This window comes from Nyctereutes procyonoides, unplaced genomic scaffold (genome assembly GCF_905146905.1).
Source record: "Nyctereutes procyonoides isolate TBG_1078 unplaced genomic scaffold, NYPRO_anot_genome, whole genome shotgun sequence".
NCBI lineage: Eukaryota > Metazoa > Chordata > Mammalia > Carnivora > Canidae > Nyctereutes > Nyctereutes procyonoides.
The window spans coordinates 44,687,620-44,709,306 of NW_026575052.1; the positions used below are offsets into that span (position 1 = coordinate 44,687,620).

The 21,687-nt window shown below is 35.9% G+C and overlaps 1 protein-coding gene across 5 annotated transcripts in view; it reads right to left on the reverse strand.

Moving 5' to 3' along the window:
- Positions 1-21,687, reverse strand: part of TCERG1 (transcription elongation regulator 1) — a 65,044-nt gene that overhangs the window by 3,723 nt on the left and 39,634 nt on the right. For all 5 annotated transcript variants that reach the window (XR_008665240.1, XM_055331263.1, XM_055331262.1 and 2 more), the window contains 6 exons: positions 12,839-12,957; positions 7,980-8,130; positions 3,757-3,921; positions 3,063-3,245; positions 775-954; positions 17-100 (listed from right to left, as the gene is read on the reverse strand). Coding sequence is in view for 4 of the 5 variants with exons in the window: in XM_055331263.1 (XP_055187238.1) it covers positions 17-100; positions 775-954; positions 3,063-3,245; positions 3,757-3,921; positions 7,980-8,130; positions 12,839-12,957 (882 nt within the window). In the remaining variant the exon portion in view is untranslated. The remainder of the gene's footprint in view (positions 1-16; positions 101-774; positions 955-3,062; positions 3,246-3,756; positions 3,922-7,979; positions 8,131-12,838; positions 12,958-21,687) is intronic.

Here is a 21,687-nt window from a genome sequence, read left to right on the forward strand (position 1 = left end):
GACAAAATCCTCTTACCCTGTCGCTGGAGGAGAACTTAATGCACCGAGGATCTTCCTTAATGATTTTTTTTACTTCTTTCCATGTGGATGTTAAGGTAATCTTTGAAAGGCAAGTGAATAAAAAAATGTAAATACGACTCACTTTTATTGAGGGTCAAAGGGGAGCATACCTGGTACACGACATCACACACTGACCTGCCACCTCCTGTATTGCCCAAACTTAACTGGACTAATTAAAGGACAGGGAAGCAGCTTTAATGAAATTTCTTTCTGGCTTGCCACAAGGGTTATTTTCATGGCCATACTTCAATGAGCCTAAGACTATCACCTAGCAAGCCTTGCAAACTCCACAGATCACACCATAACTTCTAAAGAAACCATCATCAAAAAGAGATCAGAGAATCAGGAGAAAACCTGAACAGAGGGTACGTAGAAGGGGGCCACTGTACCACACTGAAGATGAAGCAAAAGATGGAATCTATTAAGCCTATCATTGGAAGGGACCAATGATCATACAGCTAGGGACATGAATTACCAAAGGAGCAAATACGAATGTGAAAACTGCAGAAGGAAGTAATTTCTACATAGTAAGACTGCCATTAACATTTTACTTAAAAAAAGGAAAAATAAAATCAGAGAAGAAAGGGTCATAAAACCCATGAATTCCAGTAATGGATCTAAACACCATGACACCAATAATCACATCGATGTTTTACTTTTGGAATTATTCATGAAGGTCCATCTAGATTTAAACAGGGAAAACGAGGAACTTACTGCAGAAGTTTCATCCAGAAGTTGCCTAAAGTGCTCCCTCTTCTTTTTGGTAAGTGCTTCAATGTGTTCATTAAAAAGCTTCTCCTTCTCTTCTCTTTCCAACAAAGATCCAGATTCCCAACGGTGATCTTTCCGCAGAGTCCTCCGAGTATCAGACCATGACACATCTGAAGAACGTACCTAAAAACATACCAAGAAATTCTATCACCATAGACTTCTCATATTTCAACAATAAAAGGCTTACTTACTTAGATTAAAAATGATACATTTAATAATGAAAGGAGCTACTGGTGATTCCACCTTAGTTAAGCAGTCACTGAAAATCTACTTCTTTAAAGCCAAAAAGCCCACCTCTCAGAGCTCACCTAAAGCTATCAAGTATGGATTTACAGGTGGAGACGGATGAAGGGAAGAGCTTCTAACTTAACATCTTGCCAACTTTCAGTAGGAGAAATGGTACAAATAAAACAGGAAATATCTTACTGAAGTACTAAAGAGGTCACAGGAGAAAAAAAAACACTCAACAAATCTTGAGCTCAAATGTACACTTACCAATTTCCAGCATAAGCAAGAATTAACATGGCTAATAAGAAAAGGTATGACGGATCAGGCTGGCTCAATAACCAGCAGAAAGGTACCCTTCATGGCTGCAAATGGCAACACAAGTTATTGCTAGTCACACAGCAGCCAATGCTAAGAAATATGAGAGGTTGAAAAGACATGTAAGAAAAAAAAAAGCAAAAGTATTTATTTAACCAACATTTATCAGGCACTGAAAAACGTGTCAGCTAAACATGAAGCTTGATATTGTAAAAACAAATAAGACACTACGCCTTCCGTCAAACAACTCACTTTTTTAAGAAAAAAGAGGCATATACGCAAATAACAGCAACAGCACGTAGTATATGCTGCAGAGATGTATCTGAACATACGGTGGCAAAGGGGAATAGGAAAAACAAATCTGCCTTAAACGAGCCAAGATCAACCTCACAAATGAGATACTTGAGTGTTCTCTTGAAGAATGAGTTTGCATCAGGAGGCATTCGAGGTGGAGGGATTGGCATGAGCAATGACGGATTCGTTAATGTAAGTATGATTCATTAGAGGTAGTTCAGAAAGGCTGGAGCTTAGAGGGCAAGAGAGGAAACCAGAGGATAACATAATATGAAGGTGGGTGAGTCAAGGAATGAACAGCCTATATATTACGCTAGGAAGACGAAATTTTAAATGTAGGCGACCACTAGAAGCCAGGAGAACATTCTCTCTCTGCAAGCCACAGGAAGAGTGCAAAATAGTATTTGGTTTTTATGAAGATTTCTGTGACTGCAATAAAGAGGACGAATTTGGGGAAAGTAAAAGCAGGGAGAACAATCAGGAAATGACTATAACTGTCCAGAGAAATGAAAGAGGAAACTGAAAACAGATCAGCAGAAGAAAAGAAATCAGAAGAGACAGTAGTAAAGAGCCCTTACAAAAGAGAGGAGGAGAAACAGCAGGAGAGACGGTGACACGGAGAGAGGACAAAACAAGCAGAACAGCAGAGCAGCCTTCAGGCATTCACTGTCTGGAGAAAACCCTACACACATCAACAACCCTGGGTGATGCAGAAGGGTTTGTCAAAACAATTCCAGGGTATCTCCTGGGGTCAGTATACTTCCAGTCCTAGATCTTATACCATCTACATGTATAATAATTCATTACCACAGTAATGACCCTAAATCATCAAGAAAAAGGTTTAATTACATTCAACACTTGTTTATTATACAGCATTCAGCATGTGATAATTTAATTATTTAATTTATATTCAGCATGTGATAATTTAATTTCTATCAAGATTTAAAAAACTGTCTTTGAGGGACATAAGATAATTATGGGTGGCTCAGTGGCTGAGCGTCTGCCTTCAGCTCAGGCCGTAATCCCAGGATCAAGTTCCGCATCAGGGTCCCTGCGGGAGCCTGCTTCTCCCTCTGCCTAGGTTTCTGCCTCTCTCTCTCACTCTCTCTCTCATGAATAAATAAAATCTTTTAAAAAAATTATCTTTGAGACTAAAGGATTGTAAATTTTTATATACACAAAATATCTAACCTCTGAAAGTGTTAAATAACTAGGGTTTTCCTATTCTAATGGTGCTAATACCAAGAACTGCATTTGAAAACACTGTAATTTATAAAACAACTTAACAAATTATATCTCTGAGAGTCAATTTAAAGAGTATGAAAATTTTCACTAAACAAGGTAATAGATCTCTAATATCCAATACTTTGGGGGGGGGCAAGAATAATATATACCATGTCAGACAAAAGAGCCTTGAAATTCTGGATAGCTTCTTCTCGTTTGTGTTGCTCTCTCTCTCGATCTATTTCTTTTGTTTGTTCTGAACGAGCCTTCTGAACCTCTCTCTCTCGTTCTCGAAGGCTTGCCTCAATGCGGGCTTGCCTTTCAAGCTCCTTTTCTTTTTCAGAGTCTAAATTCTGTAAAAGTAAAATTATATTATCAAAATATGTTTCCACAGAATAACTAGTTTACCAAACAGAAAATTTCAACCCTGGTTTTTATCAAGAATATACCTGAACACTATACCACCTCATTTCCACACCAACTACTAGAGATCCTTATATTAAGAATACCAACAAGAAAAATTCCAAATCCCAGGGGACCTGGGTGGCTGTGGGTTAAGCATCTGCCTTCAGCTCAGGTCCTGATCCCGGGGTCCTGGGATGGGAGCCCCACGTTGGTTTCCCTGCTCAGCGGGGGGGGGGTCTGCTTGTCCCTCTGCCTCTGCCATAATCCCCAACCCTTCTGCTCCTATTCTCCTTCTTGCCCTTGGTCTCAAATAATAAAATCTTAAAAATAATTTTTTTAAAAAGACAAATTCCAAATCCCAAGAGGAGTGAATACCTTTATAATGCAATTAAGAATTTTATTGTTCAAAAACAATTTTTATTATTCCATGTTTACAGTACAAGTAAAAACAATGGTTACCTTGGCTATTTTTTCAATGTACTGTTTGAAAAGGTCTTCTCTCATTGATGAACTATCCACTGCTTTGTAACGTGGATCACTTTCTACTTTGTCTTTTACTTTGCTCCATCTGGACTGACTGTCCAAGTGATGATTAGATAATAGTTCAAAGAAATCCGATTTAATCTGTATTTCAAAACATGCAGTGGGATTGAGGGGGGAGATGTACCATGAGAAATTCCTCATATGCAAATGTTTGTAAGCAGAAAGAACTATTCACTTACCTTAAAGACAAGAATAGTAACTTTTTAAATGCATTTATAGCAGAATACTTTTTAGTAAAAAAGTATCAAAATTGCTCTTTTAGGAAAAATATAAAAATCAACACACATATAAGCTCTCATTTAAAATCTACCAAATTCAAAACAAATAATTTTCTCCAATGAAATTATTCAAATACAGAAAAAAAAATCTTCTTAGGTTGTTTTTAACTTTTTCATTTCAGAACTGCCATTTTTTTTTAATAAAAAACAAGAATTCACATTTATTTTTAGGTAAGATTCAGGCTTATGAACTGACAGTAAACTATACTGTAACATCAAGACAGGAAGAATGACCTATTTCTTGTTACTACAGGGGAATTTGGAAAAAGCTGAGCACAAATAAGTCTCATTCATTAAGAACTTGAAACTAATTGTCAAATGTTTAAAAACAGGTAAAGAGCAGGGTAAATTTTTGTATTTTAGTTTAAAAAAGCAATGTTCGCACCCTTACATAAAAAATTACAGAATTTCTAAAAAAAAAAAAAAAAAAAAAAAAAAATTACAGAATTTCTATGGTTATAATCAATAATTATGCAAACTATATTCAGATTTTTTGTACTTTTTAGTCATTAATCATGTATGCCTTTACCATTATATAATTCAAAAGTATTAATGAATTAACATTCTTAACCCATCAAGTACCAAGTCAGTTAACATTATACCAAGAGTAAAAATGGTATTAATCCTTTAGCGTTAGCATATACAGTACTTAGAACCCCACTGCCAAACTGTAATTCTCATTTTCTTTAGGGAAGAAAGGGACAAGGTAGGCATTTATTTTTTATGCACCGTTGAGGACCTGTTTTAAAATTTAATCTTAAATTATCTTATACTCCCTACCAGGGGAGACACACGAGGTAACAATTTAATAGAGGATTCCGATCATCTCAAGAACCTCGCCTCCCCAAAGGAGTTAAACATGCTGGCTTCCTACCTGACGGAGGGAATGAGAAATTAGGAATGGAATCATTCCTTTTTCCTATTCAAACCTTCACTTCCTCTATGAGAGGATTAAAAGGGAGGACGGTGTTCTTTCTGGAAAATACCTCGAAAGTTGTAAGAAAAAGTTTCCCTATCAGAGAATTTTTTAAAAGACAAAAGCTAACCAGCTGTGGATTTCTTTACTACTAAACTTAGCTCTTGCCTTTGTGTGGAATAGTAAGAAATACTCATAAAGCCAGTATTTCCGGACAATGAAAAAAGAAGCTACTTGATATAGTGATGTAACACTTTTCCTGTTCATCTTGTCTACTTTGTATCTGACATGATGAACACCCAATTCCTAGATGCATATAACTACAAAGCAAAGTTGACAAAATTCATGTTAAATAAAGCATGCAAGCTGTATCAAATAGGAATCCTTCCAAGCCGTAGGAATTTATATTGACTTAAAGACAATTTTCACATATTAGACACAAAACCTATAAAGGATTAACACATAGGTTTAAAAATATGTGATATATAAACAAAGTGAACGTAAAATAAAGTTAATCTTCCTTCCACTGTGGATACTATCATGACAGGCTATTATGTGGTTTACCAAAACTGCTACCTATATGGGCATTATTTAACAATTGTAAATGTAATTTAAAAAAACAAAAAGTAAATGCCACTAGCAGCAATCTGAGGCCCTATATTCCCTATTTTCTTCTCTCTCCAAATGGAAATACCTTACCATCTATGTTGTTCAGTTTAATAAGGAAATGTAGTCTCCATAGCCTGTAACTGTAACAAAAATGCTTAACTTGTTCAAGTTGAAATTTAAGGGAGGGTCGAGAGAAAAATGCCAACTTCATGAGGATTAACTCTATTTATATGCAACTTCAAATGTGTTATTCCAAAAAGCATATTATTTGAACTGTAATTTTATAAAATTTGGTTATAACTAAAAATTATAATAAACACTTAAAAGCAGCTATTTTGGCAAACTAAACAGTTTAGTAAAAATAAGCATTTTAAAAATAAAATGCTTAGTTTTAGGGGCATCTTTTATAAAATGGAAAGTTATCAGTAAAAGCTATATGAAATATGTCTTCTGAAAGAAAAAAAAAAGGCGACTTCATCAAAAGTCAATGTCCTTCATAGGTTTTTGACTCAGCAAATAATTACCTTTAAACCTTTACTATTCAGCTATTAATTGCATTATCTCAATGCTACAAGAAACAGCTAGAGAATCACAAGAATAAAGAAAAAAAAATCCAATGCTACTAAGCACTAATCCTACTATTCAATTACACATAGTTAAAATGTGATTTTTAAAAACCAGTACAGACAATAAACTTCCTAAAAATGAGCACAGTAAAAGTCATGAAGAAAGTGGTAAAACTTCATTAACCAGCTACTTTTCAGAATGTAAATATAAAATATACTATATTTAAACCCCTAAAGATTTGTTTCCACAGTCTAGTTAGTAATTTTGCATTCTTTCAACTGAGAAAGTTTCACTTTAGTAATTTCCTGCCTCTTTTTAAAAAATTTAGTAATGATACAAAACGAAACCTGCAATTTAGAGAATTTTACAATCAAAAGAAAATAAAGCTGAATATATTAGGTTTATTTAATGTCTATTTATTTCATTTCAATTAACATATTCTGGGCACAACTCTCACCATTTCATAAGGGAAAAGACTAAAAAAATGTAAAGTACCGGAGCTGTGAGAGGCTAAGTCACCACACAGAGAAACCAATTCTTTCCTCACTAGGGAATCCCATAATATTTTGGTATCAATGATTGACAGCTGTTAGACTGAAGTGATTGACAAGCAGCACAGTACAAAACTGTAAAGTCTATCCACTTGTTATAAAACAGAACACAAAATAGTTACTAAGAAGTGTTTAGAAAAAGAACATTAGTTACAAATGCAAACAGAAAAATTCAATTTGTATAAAAGCAATCACATAGAGTATCATTACTTGATTTTCTTTAATCAAATAGGTTATTACTGAAAGTCAAAAGTAGCAAACAATCCATTGACGTGATTCTAATTCAACACTCAATTATGCACATTTCCTGAGACATAATCATTGGGGGAAAAAAGTTAATAGTGAAATAATTCTGGAAGGATCTAGGCTGAAGCCCAATATATTATAAAATCAAGAAATTTCAGGTATTTCTGACAAAAGTTACTTCACCCAACATTTGCTATTTACAGTGAAAGAGGCTTTTTCCTAGTAAGAGTGCTTTACTCCCCTAACAACATTTCTTAATAGAATTCGTGACGTTTTAACTTTCTGGAATAACAGGTCATTTTAAATGCCAAAAATGATTAGGCTTCAGAGTTCCTTTTTCTCCATTCACAAAGCACATAGGGACACTAAGGAGAGTGGCTGTTATGTTTTGATGGTTCACGCACCACTGGTGCCATCTCCACCAGCCTGCTTCTCCAGTGGTGGGCTCCTCTCCACTAATGATAGTGTTATCAAATGACATTTGGAATTCATTAATCTTTAATAGCTGACCTTTATTTCTGATAAGCAATAATTTATATGTAAGATATGTTTACTAAAAGATTAGAAACTCACTAAAATGCTATCTTTTAGAAGGCAAAAAAGATAAAAAAGCTTTTTGAAATTTAAAGGTTACCACTTATTAAGAATCTTGAAATCTAACAGGCACCAATGAGTAGACAGATCTAACAGTTCTGGGTTTACTGGGCATCTCAGTATTAATAAATTGTAAATGTAAAATAAAATGTAAAGCAAATCTATGTAGTTTAGCCACGTTATTAAAATAAATATCATGGAAGTGAAGTGACAATTCATACATATAAACAATCGTAAAAGTTAACTTATAAAGCTAAACAGTAACTGTGGGTCCTGTAATTTATGCTCCTGAATGAGATTAGCAACACAGCCCCCCACATCAGTCCCTTTCTATTCACACTCCTGTTAATCACACCGCTGGAACTAAAACCATCTTACCTTCTCACCTCTGGTCTTCGAATCTTCTTTCTCTTTCTTCCTTGCAGCTGCCACAAATTCATTAAATAAAGCTTCTCGATCTTTCATCTTTTCGATGGCTTTGAATCTTGAATCTTTAGCATGCTTGGCTGCAAATTCACTAAAAGTAGCTCTGTAACAAAATGGCAAGTGTGCTAACTTTGGTAGAGCTATTTCTCTTGTAGAAAGGTATAGCAGAAGACCATTTTGCCAGCAAGAATATGTGCCAAAGAATCATTGAGCCCCTTATCTACCTAAACAGTGAACAATGAGCTACAGAAAAGAGTAAAAGATGGCTAAAGGGTGAAAATGTGGTTAGCAATTTGCAAACTATCAGCATGATACTGGGGGATAACACATCAAAGAGCAAAAAAAAATGTATGTGCTTCCAGAGACTTAAGAAGGCTGAATCTTGCTTCCATCCATGGAGGAGTAACTTTATTGAATTAGCTCTTCTTCCAGAAACAATCATAAGACAAGACAAAATTTATGAAGCAACTGATTTTAAAACAGTGGACAACAGGTAAGAGTTCTAAGACTAAGGAGTGTCCCAACTGCCCTTTGCCATGGGACAATTTCCCAAGAAGTTATACTCCAAGGATATAGTGGTCTCAATAGCCATAAACAGTAAGGATCAGAGTCTGGGTGCTAAAATAGCAGAGGAAGAAGCTATTGGAAGAGAGTACCCCATAATTATACCACAAAACAATTCCCCATGAGTAAATAGACCACCAAGGCTGAACTGTCCCAAAGCAGGCAAAGACTACACTCCCCACCAAAGTGCTACATAGAAACTGAGAAGTACAGAAAAAGAACAACATTAGAACAATAAAGTCCACAAAAGGTGCACCAGGGAGACAAAGCTGGACCACTGAAAAACCTTTCACCTTCCAAGATATGCACTGACAAAACCTTAAATCAAAGCTAAATTAAGGTCAGCCTGTAATAAAATGAACTGCCTGTGAAGAAAATACCCAGAATTTCCAACATTCAATAAGAAAACATTCAACATACAAAGAATGCATAATCTACACCAAAAAACTCTTTAAATCCACAGAAACTAACCCCCAAATGCCCAGATGTTGTTCTAGGCAGAGATAAACCTTTTATAATCTAATATATTATAATCTATTATAATTATACTGAAAGGATTAAAGAAAAATGGGTTCAAAGAACTAAAAACAAAGTCTTAATGAATGAAAAAAAGTTTCAGGGGAACCCTGGGTGGCGCAGCAGTTTGGCGCCTGCCTTTGGTCCAGGGCGCGATCCTGGAGACCCAGGATCGAATCCCACATCAGGCTCCCGGTGCATGGAGCCTGCTTCTCCCTCTGCCTATGTCTCTGCCTCTCTCTCTCTCTGTGTGTGTGACTATCATAAATAAATACAAATTAAAAAAAAAAAGTTTCAGATATTAAAAACAGAAAAAAAAGAACCTAAAGTTAACCGAAAGGAAAAATTCACTGAATGGGCTTAACAAAAGAATAGACAGTGAATAAAGAGGCAGTGACTCCAAGTTAGATCAGTACCAGTTACCTAACCAAAAGAATACGCAAGAAAAAAATTGGGGGGGCGGAGATAGTCTCAGGAACATGTGCGAAAATACCAAACACTCTAAATAAGTGTAATTAGACTTCTAAAAGGGAAAAAAATGAATCAGAGCAGAAAAAATGCTCATCAAAACTTTCCCTGGTTTGGATGAAAACATCAACATGCAGAGATCCAAAAAGCACAATTAAGGTATGTTTAGTGAAAGGTTAGTAATATATAGCAGGCTATATAAAAAGATGAGGCCTATGAGGGCTAATGAGGCTCAGCATAAAAATTTTCTTCACAAATAAAAGGCTTTAAATATAGCTTTCAGTTTGGATATACTCCAATATCTGAAGTTTAATATCTGAATTCAATATCTGATGCATAATAATAATTTGCTTTTATAATAAATACTCCCCCATTTAGCATCTTTTTAGAGGGGAAAAATAAATTTAACTTTCTCCTTTTAAGAACTATTTAACTATTTCAATGCAATTATAAAACACATCTTCTCTGGTGTTAAAATAAAGATTATGTTACAACTTTCACTATAAAGAAAAAACTGGTTAACTTCAAAATTTAGAATTTAAATTAAAACAGCAACTGAAAACTAGAAGTATCACTCACAGCTATTGTTTGCTACTTTTACACTTTGGCAGCCAAATCCAGATTCTAACAATCTTTTACATGTTACAATACCTAATTTCATTAATGAAATATTGCAGTTGGTTTGAATAATGGGTATGTACCTTTAATAAAATTTCTAGGTAAAAAACAGATGTCCCAGAAAGGGGATCATATGTAGTCCATCAAATGTTTTCTTTTTCTTTTTTAAAGATTTATTTATTTATTTATTTATTCATGATAGCCAGAGAGAGAGAGAGAGAGAGAGAGAGAGAGAGAGAGAGAGAGAGAGAGAGGGGCAGACACAGGCAGAGGGAGAAACAGGCTCCATGCCGGGAGCCCAAAGCGGAACTCGATCCCGGGACTCTAGGATCACGTCCTGGGCCAAAGGCAGGTGCCAAACCACTGAGCCACCCAGGGATCCCCAAATGTTTTCTTTTTATGGTAAATTAAGCACCTTGCATTATAATCTTAAGAGAGAAGAGCAATTACTACTATGATTAAAGAATAAACTTTTTAAAATGCAAAATCAACTTACAAAAGTGAGAATTTAATTATTTTATAGGTATTTCTATAACTTGTAATACAATAGGTAAATAATTATGATTTTTCACAGAAAAGACTAAGATGAAGTTTTAGCATTAAATTCAGATAGATTTTTATATGACTTATCTCTTAACTCCAAAAAGCACTGCTTTGGTAAGAGGAGATTTTTTTTTTTCTCTCAAGGAGAGTTGAAGGTGGATAATAGAAGCAGGAGACCAGGAATTGACCCTACGAAGAATGCCTTAACCTTTCCATCAAAATAGAAAAAAGATGTATAAATGGGCATTAAGGTAATTCTCCCCAAGCATTCTTTTCCTTAGAATAAGCTCCAGGACTTTACAAACTCTACTAAAAAGCTTAGTGACAGAGGTTTTCTTCCATTTCAAAGTGAACTTAAGTTAATGCACACTATTTTATCCATTTTAAGTTTTTCCTCCTCATTTTCTGCCACTCACTAAAATTGGTCCTAATCTCTATGCTACTATTAAATATATTAATATAGCAATACAGCACAATGTTCCTGGTGCGAGACTTCCAGTTATGTACCTCATGGCTTTATTTTTTGAAGTAACCCGCAAAATACAGATCACTCAAACAATTCTATCAGCTCCAAAAGAACACTAGCAGGATACTTGATACAGCAAACTTAATCTGTCAAATCCACAAAATGGGTATCTCTTGAATTTCAGTTATTGCCAGATCCATAATGCTTTTAATAAATAGATGTATTTTGCTGAATCACTTGAAAACAAGTTGCAGACATCATGAGACTTTAATCTATAAATATTTCAGCCATGTATCTCCCTCAGAGTAAATCCTTTTCCCTCCACAACCACAGTACCCAAAAATATTATCAATTCTTTAATATCATGTAATAACAAACTATGCTCAAATTTCCTCAACTGCCTCCCAAAATGTCTTTAATAACCCACTCCCAAGTATCTTACCCAAGAACTCACTCTTCTGATTAACCAAACATTAAGACCTAAGAACTCTTAGAGAGCCTTAGAGAGAGACTCAATTACGTCCTTACAAATATTGCATTCTTCAGAAACACAAATACTGTTAACTTTGTCTGAAATGTGTATTAATGCCATAGGTTTCTCTTCATCTTTTAAATATAAAATCGTAATACTAAATACACTTTCTCAAATTGCATCACTCTTCTCTATCTCCAATGACAAAAGCAACTGTTGAAACAAAATGGATTTTTACAAAAAGTACCACTTAACCCAGATGCTCCATAATTCTACCCTACAGTTTTGTTGGAGATTCTCCATGTTACAAATTGTTCATAGCAGCCTAACACCACTGCCAAAACTAAGCCATAAATAAGAAAGTAATTCTCCCTTGCCTATTCAATGTTAACAATGGAATCTAACTGAAACCCCAGATTCACGTGGGCAAGTTACCTAATTTACTTTGTCTTACTTTCCTTACCTGAAAAATAAGTATGAGATGTACATATACTTTTAAAAGCACATATAATATCCACTAATAGATGCCATTATTGTGTTACGATATTAGCCACGTAAGTTTAAAATGTCTCATCTTCTTCAGCCCATTATACATTAGACAGATTCAATACCCATTAACAATCAACTGAAAATGTCAGACAAAAGCAGAAGTCCTTTACCACTTCAATTCACTCAAAATAATGTTCCTATTCTACAATCTATTATGTGTCAGACTTTAAAAAGATACAGATTTTTCTTTTTTAAATCATTTGCCAGTTTCTACAGAAGGAAATTTACTCCCATAGGGAAGCTTTTTTTTTTAATAAATTAATTTTTATTGGTGTTCAATTTACCAACATACAGAATAACACCCAGTGCTCATCCCGTCAAGTGTCCCCCTCAGTGCCTGTCACCCATTCACCCCCACCCCCCGCCCTCCTCCCCCTCCACCACCCCTAATTCGTTTCATAGGGAAGCTTTTAAAACAAAGGTAGCCTTCTCAAAAACCAATGCCTCTCAAAGGGCACAAGAGATTCCTCTAAAGGAAATATATTAAGAATGAAGATTGGAAATACAGCAACCAATAATCAAATAATCCAATTATCCAAAAGATACACATTTTCTTAACTGATCTTAGGAGAAAGCACATAGATATTTTGAAATGTTAAGTAATGAATCATATACCTCGGATTAAATTTTGCTTCTTCCATCATTTTTTTGAAATCTTCCTTGGCTTGCATTATTTTGTTTTTCTTTTCCCTGCGTTCTTCCTCTGCCCTCGTCTTTACATACTGATCAAATACCTATCACAAAAATAAACCAATTTGACAAGTTAGTCTTTCATACAAATCATTTAATTACCAAACTATGGAATCTATAATACTAAATAAATATCTCTGTCCGAACTAGAATAGATAAATGCGCCAACTACACATATTTCATTTACATATAAGTTATCTGTAGCAAGTCTCACAAATCCTCTGTTTAGATTTCTAGAAGAAAGTTAAAAGCATCTTTAATTTTCATTTTCCCTAATTTCAAATTGAATACATTTTCCCTGATTTCAAATTGAATTTCAGGCAATATAAAGAAATTAGAATCCTTCCAAATCTCTTCTAGGAAAAAACCTGGAACAGATAGTTTAAATTGATTTCTGTGCTTCTCTTTAGGACATAGTTATTTTCACCAAAATGTAATGCTTTACATATATCCTGTAATATTTTCCCCACTTAACAATGTATATAGACAAGACAATATGCTGAACATGCATGCCATGACTGTTTCCTGTTTTCTTCAAATGCCAATAAAATGCCAATAGAACATTTTAAGTTACAAACCATCAAGAACAGGCCAATGGGAAAAAGAGAAAAAGCAACTCTTAAAGGTAAAAAGAACATGTATAAGTAGGAAAGGACTTGGCAGATGTGAGAAAGTGGACCTGAGTAACTCAGCAATCAAGAAAACAAAGAAACCAATCTTTTTTTTAAAAAAATTTTAATTAGAGAATCCTCAAAAAGCTCCACAAGTGACAGCACCAGATATCCAGAGAAGTGAGGGTAAAGACAGACTGATCTTAATCAGTCTGTTTAAGAAAAAGTCAATCAGTAGATCTCCCTTGCCAACTTCACCTATTGGAGGGCACTGCCACTCCTGAACCTCACAGTAAAAGGCAAGTGATTATTCTCTAGAACAAAGGTTGGCAATTCACAATCTGCTGGCCAAATCTGGCCTGCTGCCTGTTTTTGCACAGCCCAAAAAAAGTTTTAACATTTTTAAATGGTTAGGAAAAAAAATACTAGAAAATTTCATGACATTTCATGACAAATGACCATCAGATGAAATCCAAAATTCAGGATCCATTAGTAAACCTTTATTTAGTCATGTTTACATCCTTTACATCTATTTATGGGTCCTCCTGCACTGGAGCTGCAGGATTACACTAATGTGGCCCCTGAAGCTAAAATATTTCTTATCTGACTCTTTATGTTAAAGTTTTGCTGATCCTTGCTCTGAAAGGTAAAGCAGTATCTGTGGCCTAGGGGGAAACATAAATTAGAAATGAGGCAGACAAGACTGAGAAAACAGCAAGTTAATCAGTTACATACCAAAGAGTAAGACAGAGTTCTCCCAGAACAAAAGCCGTAAGGCTGTGCCTCATCAGAACATTATAAAGGTTCTTTTAAAAAATCTGACCAGCCTAAAAAACTAACCTGCACCAGGAGATCCTCAACACACTGGCTATCACTCTACAGCAGGGTTTTTCAACCTCAGCACTTAGGACACATGGGCCAGATGATATTTAACAGCATCTTTGGCCACCAGATGCCAATAACACCCCCTCAGTCTCGACAACCTAAAACGTATCCTGGGGTAAAACTGCCCCGATTGAGAATCCATGCTTTATACTTTATACTAAGCCAAGTCATAGGACCCCATTTCAGACACTCAGAGTGCCCAAAGAGCATTTTAGTGCTTCATTCCTAATCATGAGCAGCCAGGGTCTCTGTAAAGACTATCTAAGGAAACTCTCCAACATAAAAAAATAGAAACCAAAATAGAAAACAAACTATGCAGGTAAATGAAATTTTTTATTTTTTATTTTATTTTTTTAAAAGATTTACTTATTTATTTATGACAGAGAGAGAGAGAGACACAGAGACAGGCAGAGACACAGGAGGAGGGAGAAGCAGGCTCCACGCCGGGAGCCCAACGTGGGACTCAATCCTGGGACTCCAGGATTGCGCCGCGGGCCAAAGGCAGGTGCCAAACCGCTGAGCCACCCAGGGATCCCCACCCCCCCTTTCTAAAGATTTATTTCTTTATTTATGATAGAGAGAGAGAGAGAGAGAGAGAGAGAGAGAGAGAGAGAGAGAGAGAGAAGCGCAGAGACACAGGAGAAAATGAAAATTTTTAAAACAAACCCTCAACAATCTCATAAAACTAAGAAATTGGAACCATAAAACAGGGAAAAGAAAACAGAAACCCTAGAAATTAAAGGATGACAGAAGAAATGAAAAATCAAATTAAAGGATTAGGCTGTAAAGATGAGAAAGTCACCCAAAATGTTTTTGTTTTTTAAAAGAGCAGAAGTAGAAAACAAGAGAAAGAGAGTGTAAGGAAAAGCCCACAAGGGCAAAATTTCTGTCCCAGAAAGAAAAAGTAAATAGGTGGAAACAAATTTAAAAAAAACAATACAAGAGAATCTCCCAGAACTGAGAGATGCAAGTTCACATACTGGAAGGGCCACCAAGGGCCCAGCAAACTGGGCCCCTTCCACGAAGACACACAATCATAGTGAGATTTCAGAACTCTGTACACTAAGAGAAGATCCTAAAAGCCTACAAAAGGAAAAATAAATATATCCATAAACGAAGGAACAAGTAACAGCTTCCAAAATAACACCGAAAACCAGAAAAAGAATAACATACTCAAAATCCTGAAAAAGACTTCCAATTTCAAATATCTTACCCAAACAATTCCAAATTAAGGGTATACAATAAAGGTATTTTCAAACATGCAAGGCCTCAGAAGTTTACTTCCCATGCATGTTCTCCCAAGAAGCTATTACAGGGAAAGAATGCATCAAAAGGGAGTAAACCAAGAAAGAAAAGACTTATGATGGAGGAAATAGGTGAACCCCCCAACCCCCCCCCCAAAAAAAAGAGAGATTAGGGAAATCCCAGGATGGTGGTAAAGAGTGGTCATTCCCAAAGGTAACAGCTGTACTTCAGGTGTTGAGGGCAACCAGTCCAGAATGAAGCATGTCAGAAGGCTCTGGAAGAATTGTTTTCAGAAAGACACAACTGGGACAGCCCTCTAATATTTTTCCTAGCATATCTTTTTTTTTTTAATTTTTATTTATTTATGATAGTCACATAGAATGAGAGAGAGGGGCAGAGACACAGGCGGAGGGAGAAGCAGGCTCCATGCACCGGGAGCCCGACGTGGGATTCGATCCCGGGTCGCCAGGATCGCGCCCTGGGCCAAAGGCAGGCGCTAAACCACTGTGCCATCCAGGGATCCCTTTCCTAGCATATCTTATGGAACTATTTGACTTTTTAAATGTGTGCATGCACATCTTCAGAAAAAGTCAAACAAAAAATGTTTTCTTTTAAACACTTAATACTTCTTTCCAGGTCAGACCATATAACTCTACTAGTCTTTAATAGGTGTGTGGAAATATCTACCATTATCTCGTTGGTCTCCCGATAGGCATGTAGATCATTTTCAGTACCCTCTAAATATAGCACTACAATTTGCATGCTGACGGAATTGGAAAAGAGGGCTCTTTTCAATTCCTCTCTCCTTTCTTGGTACATACTTTCTTTTTTTTCTTTTTTTAAAGATTCCTCCATTTTAGAGAGTGAGAGAGGGTACACAGGGGAGGGGAAGAGAGAGAGGAGAAGCCAACTTCCCACTGAGCAGGGAGCCCAATTGCATGGTGCACAACTTCACACCTCGAGGTCACGACCTGAGCCAAATGAGCCACCCTGGTGCCCCCTTGGAATATACTTTCTTATTTGTTAAGGTAGTAAATTACAAATAAAACCCAAGAGAATCTATGTTAACTTTCTCTTCAGAGGCTCAAGAAAACTTCACATCCCTTCCTATGGAATAATATCCCACATCAAGGTCAGAAATCACTAGCTAAGATTAACTTCTCAAAGAAACTTAGGAGTTCTGTTGTGCTTCCAAATTTCTCCCAATTATATGTGTCATGCTTCCCAATACACTTCAGCTTTATTATGTTCTCTATTTTAAGTATTTTCTTACATCAACTTGTGAACAAAATGTTGTAATAAACACCATGAAAGTCAGCAAATTTTCAAAGACTTCCTAGTTGACTTTTACAGACATAATCAAAATCATCCATTCTAAAAGGCTATACTGTCTAAACCAAAGCAGCTTCTAGAGTGTTGGTAATATTCCATTTTTCTTTTTTTACACCGCTTTATTGAGGTATGACTGACATACAAAAAGCTACACATATTTAATGTATACAAGTTGATTAAGTTTGAAGATAAATATACATTTGAGAAACCATCACCACAGTCTATGCCAAAAACATATCTATCACCTCCAAAACATTCCTCAGCCCTTTTTATTCTTATTTTGTATGGGATATTAAGAACACTTAATAAAAGATCTATTGTCTTAGCAAAATTTTGAGCATCCAATGCAGTTCTGCTTGTTACAGGCACTATTGCTGTACAGACCTTTAGGACTTAGCTGTCTTGCATAACTATTTCCATGTCTTAATCTAGGTCATTACATAGTATGGGCAATTTTGAAACTTATGATTTTTAGACCTTTCTGTATGTTTATTTTTCTTCAAAATACAAGTTTTTGAAAAGTCTGAGTGTAATATTAATAAAAAAATATATCTGATAAAGAACAAAAATTGCCATTTGTAACAACATAAATGGAGCTAAAGAGTATTACACTAAGCAAGATAAGTCAGAGAAAGACAGATACCAAATAATTTTACTCATATGTGGGATTTAAGAAAACAAATCAGTAAAGAGAAAAGAGAGACAAACCAAGAAATAGACTCTTAACTATAGGGAACACACTGATGGTTACCAGAGGGGAGATAAGTGGCAGGATGGGTGAAAACAGATGATGGAGATAAGAGGTCAGGGGCACTTGTTAGGATGAGGTATTGTATAAAGTGCTGAATCACCACACTGTGTACCAGAAACTAATATTACACTGTATGCTAAGTGGAATTAAAAAAAAATAATAAAATATATATATTTGGTCTTCATCCTGGTTTCTGGCCAGAGATCCTAAAACCTTTATAATTTCCTAAGTGATAAGAGCAATAGGGGCATCTACTATTGTACCTGGCTTTTGTCCTATAGATCTGAAATAGAGAAAGGTGAAAAGAACAATGTTGTTGGTCATAACAAGGGCCCTTTCAACGATACTTAAGTTAGTGTCAGTGAAGTGATTTTTGGGAATCTTCTACATAACCACAGGACAGCAGTTACCAGTGGAACCAACCATATCATTAGAGAATTGGAACTTTCAAAGGCTAGTGACTGAGTCCAATCACAAATGATCAGTGATTTATCGATCATGCCAACATCAAGCTGCCTCCATAAAAAACTGTAACCAAATGGATTCAGAGAGCTACTGGCTTGGTGAACACATCTATGTGCCAAGAGAATGGTATACTGCCAACTTCACAGAGACAGAAGCTCCAGCACCCAGGACCCTTCCAGACCTCACTCACCCTATATACATCATCTGCTGTTCAACTGTAACCTTTAACATATCCTTTATTATAAACCAGTAAATATAAATGTTTCCCAGAGTTCTGTGAGCCATGAGAGCAAATTATTAAACCTTAGGAGGGTACCATGGGAATCTCTGATTTGTAGCCAAACTGAACAAAAGGGTGCAGAATCTGGGAACCTATTACTTGTTATTGGCATTTGAAGAGAAGGCAGGTCTTGTGGGACTAAGCCCTTAATCTGTAGGATCTGATTCTAACTCCATGTCGATGGTGTTAGAACTCAATTTAATGGCTGGTCAGCCAGCTATTGTCAGAGAACTAATGTGTAAAAACACCTACACAATCGATGTCCAAGTATTTAATGCGTAGAGGAATAGTTTTTCCTTTTCAACAGGTCTCTATTATTTGATTCTCACTTCAATTTAATTTATAATTTGATACTGACTCAGTGAACAGTGGCCAAGTTGGCCAGATAACAGTAACTATCCTGGTAATGTTAAACCATATTATAACACTATCAATCATAAAAAGCTCTCAATAACACATACTACTTAAAATGTTTATTTTGAAATAAGGTAACAGACAATTTATTTCAAAGCATTAGCATAACTAGTCTCTACATCAGAGGCAAAAATCCTATATGGGAATGGTCTGATTCTGTTGAAAAATGTTATTCACTTTATTTTTTATTTTTATTTTTTTAAGATTTTATTTATTCATGAAAGATACAGAGAGAGAGAAAGGCAGAGACACAGGCAGAGGGAGAAGCAGGCTCCATGCAGGGAGCCTGACATGGGACTCAATCCTGGGTCTCTAGGGTCGAAGGCGGTGCTAAACTGCTGAGCCACCCGGACCGCCCTGTTATTCACTTTAAAACTTATCAAAACAAAAAACAAATCAACAAAAATATTTCTGACTCCTTAAGTGATCTTTTATCAAAAACAAGAGGGCAGCCTGGATGGCTCAGCAGTTTAGCGCCACCTTCGGCCCAGGGCGTGATCCTGGAGACCTGGGATCAAGTCCCACATCGGGCTCCCTGCATGGAGCCTGCTTCTCCCTCTGCCTGTGTCTCTCATGAATAAATAAAATCTTCAAAAAAAAAAAAAAAAAAAGAGTTGGAAGACACCTTAACGGTCAAGAAGTCCAATTAAAAAAAAATTATATAAGGAAAATCTAAAGTTAAAATTTATGGTTATAATTATATAAAATACTTATTTTATAATGATGTAAAATACACATAAATCTATAGATAACTAGAAAAGGACAAAAGTGAAAGAGATGTACTTTTAGATTATAAGACATTTTCAATTAAACTGTTAAGATTTTTTAAAATCAAAACAAACATTTCTGAAATGAAGTTACAAAGTGCAAATACGTATCCTAGTATTTAATTGGTTTCTCCTTGGTTTCTCCTCTTACACAAATAATAAAACTAAGTACTGAAAAAGTACAGGGATTAATGCCAAATGTTAGCTTCTCTTTTCATTTCTTACACTCTAGTTCTAAGAATTCTACTCAACCAGCATGAGAACTTTTAAAAGGTATAGTTTTTATTTAAACAGAATAATGCTTGTTATTTTTCCTCTTTCTAAGAATTTCTCTTAACAGGAGATAACACCATCAGCTTACAAAAATGCCTCCTAAATTGGGAAAGAATTTTAGTTCTCAATAGGTACTTGTAATTTAACTCAGTAAGAAACTGTTAACACTCAGTGGCATGAAGAATAAGTCACAAAAATTTTAAAATAAACCTCCAGAGATTTTAGGTTAAGCATCACTCCAAGCATTACACATACAGCAATGAACAAAACAAAGTTCTAGCCCTCAGAATTTATATTATATTTATATTTTTAGGAGATGACAGAAGATAATTTTAGACATTCAGAGCTATGAGTGCTATAAAAGCAAGAAGGCTAAGAGATACACTGATCAGAAGGCACTCGCACAAACACCTGAATAAAAAGACGGAGCACATGCAAACACCTGGGGGAAGAACATTCCAGACAGGAAAAACAAATACCAGATTGTGCCTAACTTGTTCAAGGCATAACAAAATAAGGGTGGCTGGGATGAATGAATCTAAGAAAAGAACTTCAAGAAGTATGCGGTTAAGAGTGTAAGTAGAATCTCGTAAGTCATGATAAAGAATTTCAATTTTATCCTACACGAAATGGGAAGCACCGCACATTTTTTAAGCAAGGCAACAGTAACAATGCCTTCATCTGTCACTTAAACTTTATTTTTTTTTTAAGATTTTATTTATTTATTCATGAGAGACACAGAGAGAGAGACAGACAGACAGAGAGAGAGGCAGAGACACAGGCAGAGGGAGAAACAGGCTCTATGCAGGGAGCCTGACATGGGACTAGATCCCGGGTCTCCAGGATCCAGGTCCCCTGGGCTCAAGACGGCACTAAACCGCTGAGCCACCCGGGCTGCCCTGTCACTTAAACTTTAAAATGAATCTGGCTGCTGTGTGGAAAAAGAACTTGACAACAGGGATGCCTGAGGGGCTCAGGGGTTGAGTGTCTGCCTTTGGCTCAGAGCGTGATCCCGGATTCCCGGGTTTGAATCCCACATCGGGCTCCTTGCATGGAGCCTGCTTCTCACTCTGCCTATGTCTCTGCTTCTCTGTCTCTCATGAATAAATAAATAATATCTTAAAAAAAAAAAAAAGAACTTGACAACAGAAAAAGCAAAAATGGGGGGCTTGGGTCGCTCAGTGGTTGAGCATCTGCCTTTGGCTCAGGGCATGGTCCCAGGGTCCTGGGATTGAGTCCTGCATTAGGTTTCCTGCAGGGAGCCTGTTTCTCCCTCTGCCTATGTCTCTGCCTCTCTGTGTCTTAAATAAATAAATAAATAAATAAATAAATAAATAAATAAATAAATAAATAATATAAACAAACAAACAAATAAAACAAACTTTGAAAAAAAAAGCAAGAATGGAAGAAGCAGAGATCAGTCAGAGGCTACAGAGATACCAAGAAATGGTCACGGTGCTTGAAATACAGTGATAGTGGGGGAAATGGTGAATAAAAAGTTGTATTTACAAGCTTTTGGAGGTAGATTTTGCTGACAGACTTGAAATGTACAGTGGAGAGAAGTAAAAAATCAAGGCTGATTTATACTTTTTGATAGGGCCATCACCCCAGGTGAGAATGTAACCATTACACAGTTTAAAACAAATAACAACAAACACAAAAAAGCCCTACTGCGTTTGAAATGCAGATGCAAATGTTATCTGGGAAGTCATGCTTTTCTATTACACCTACTAAAATACAGGTCTGGCACA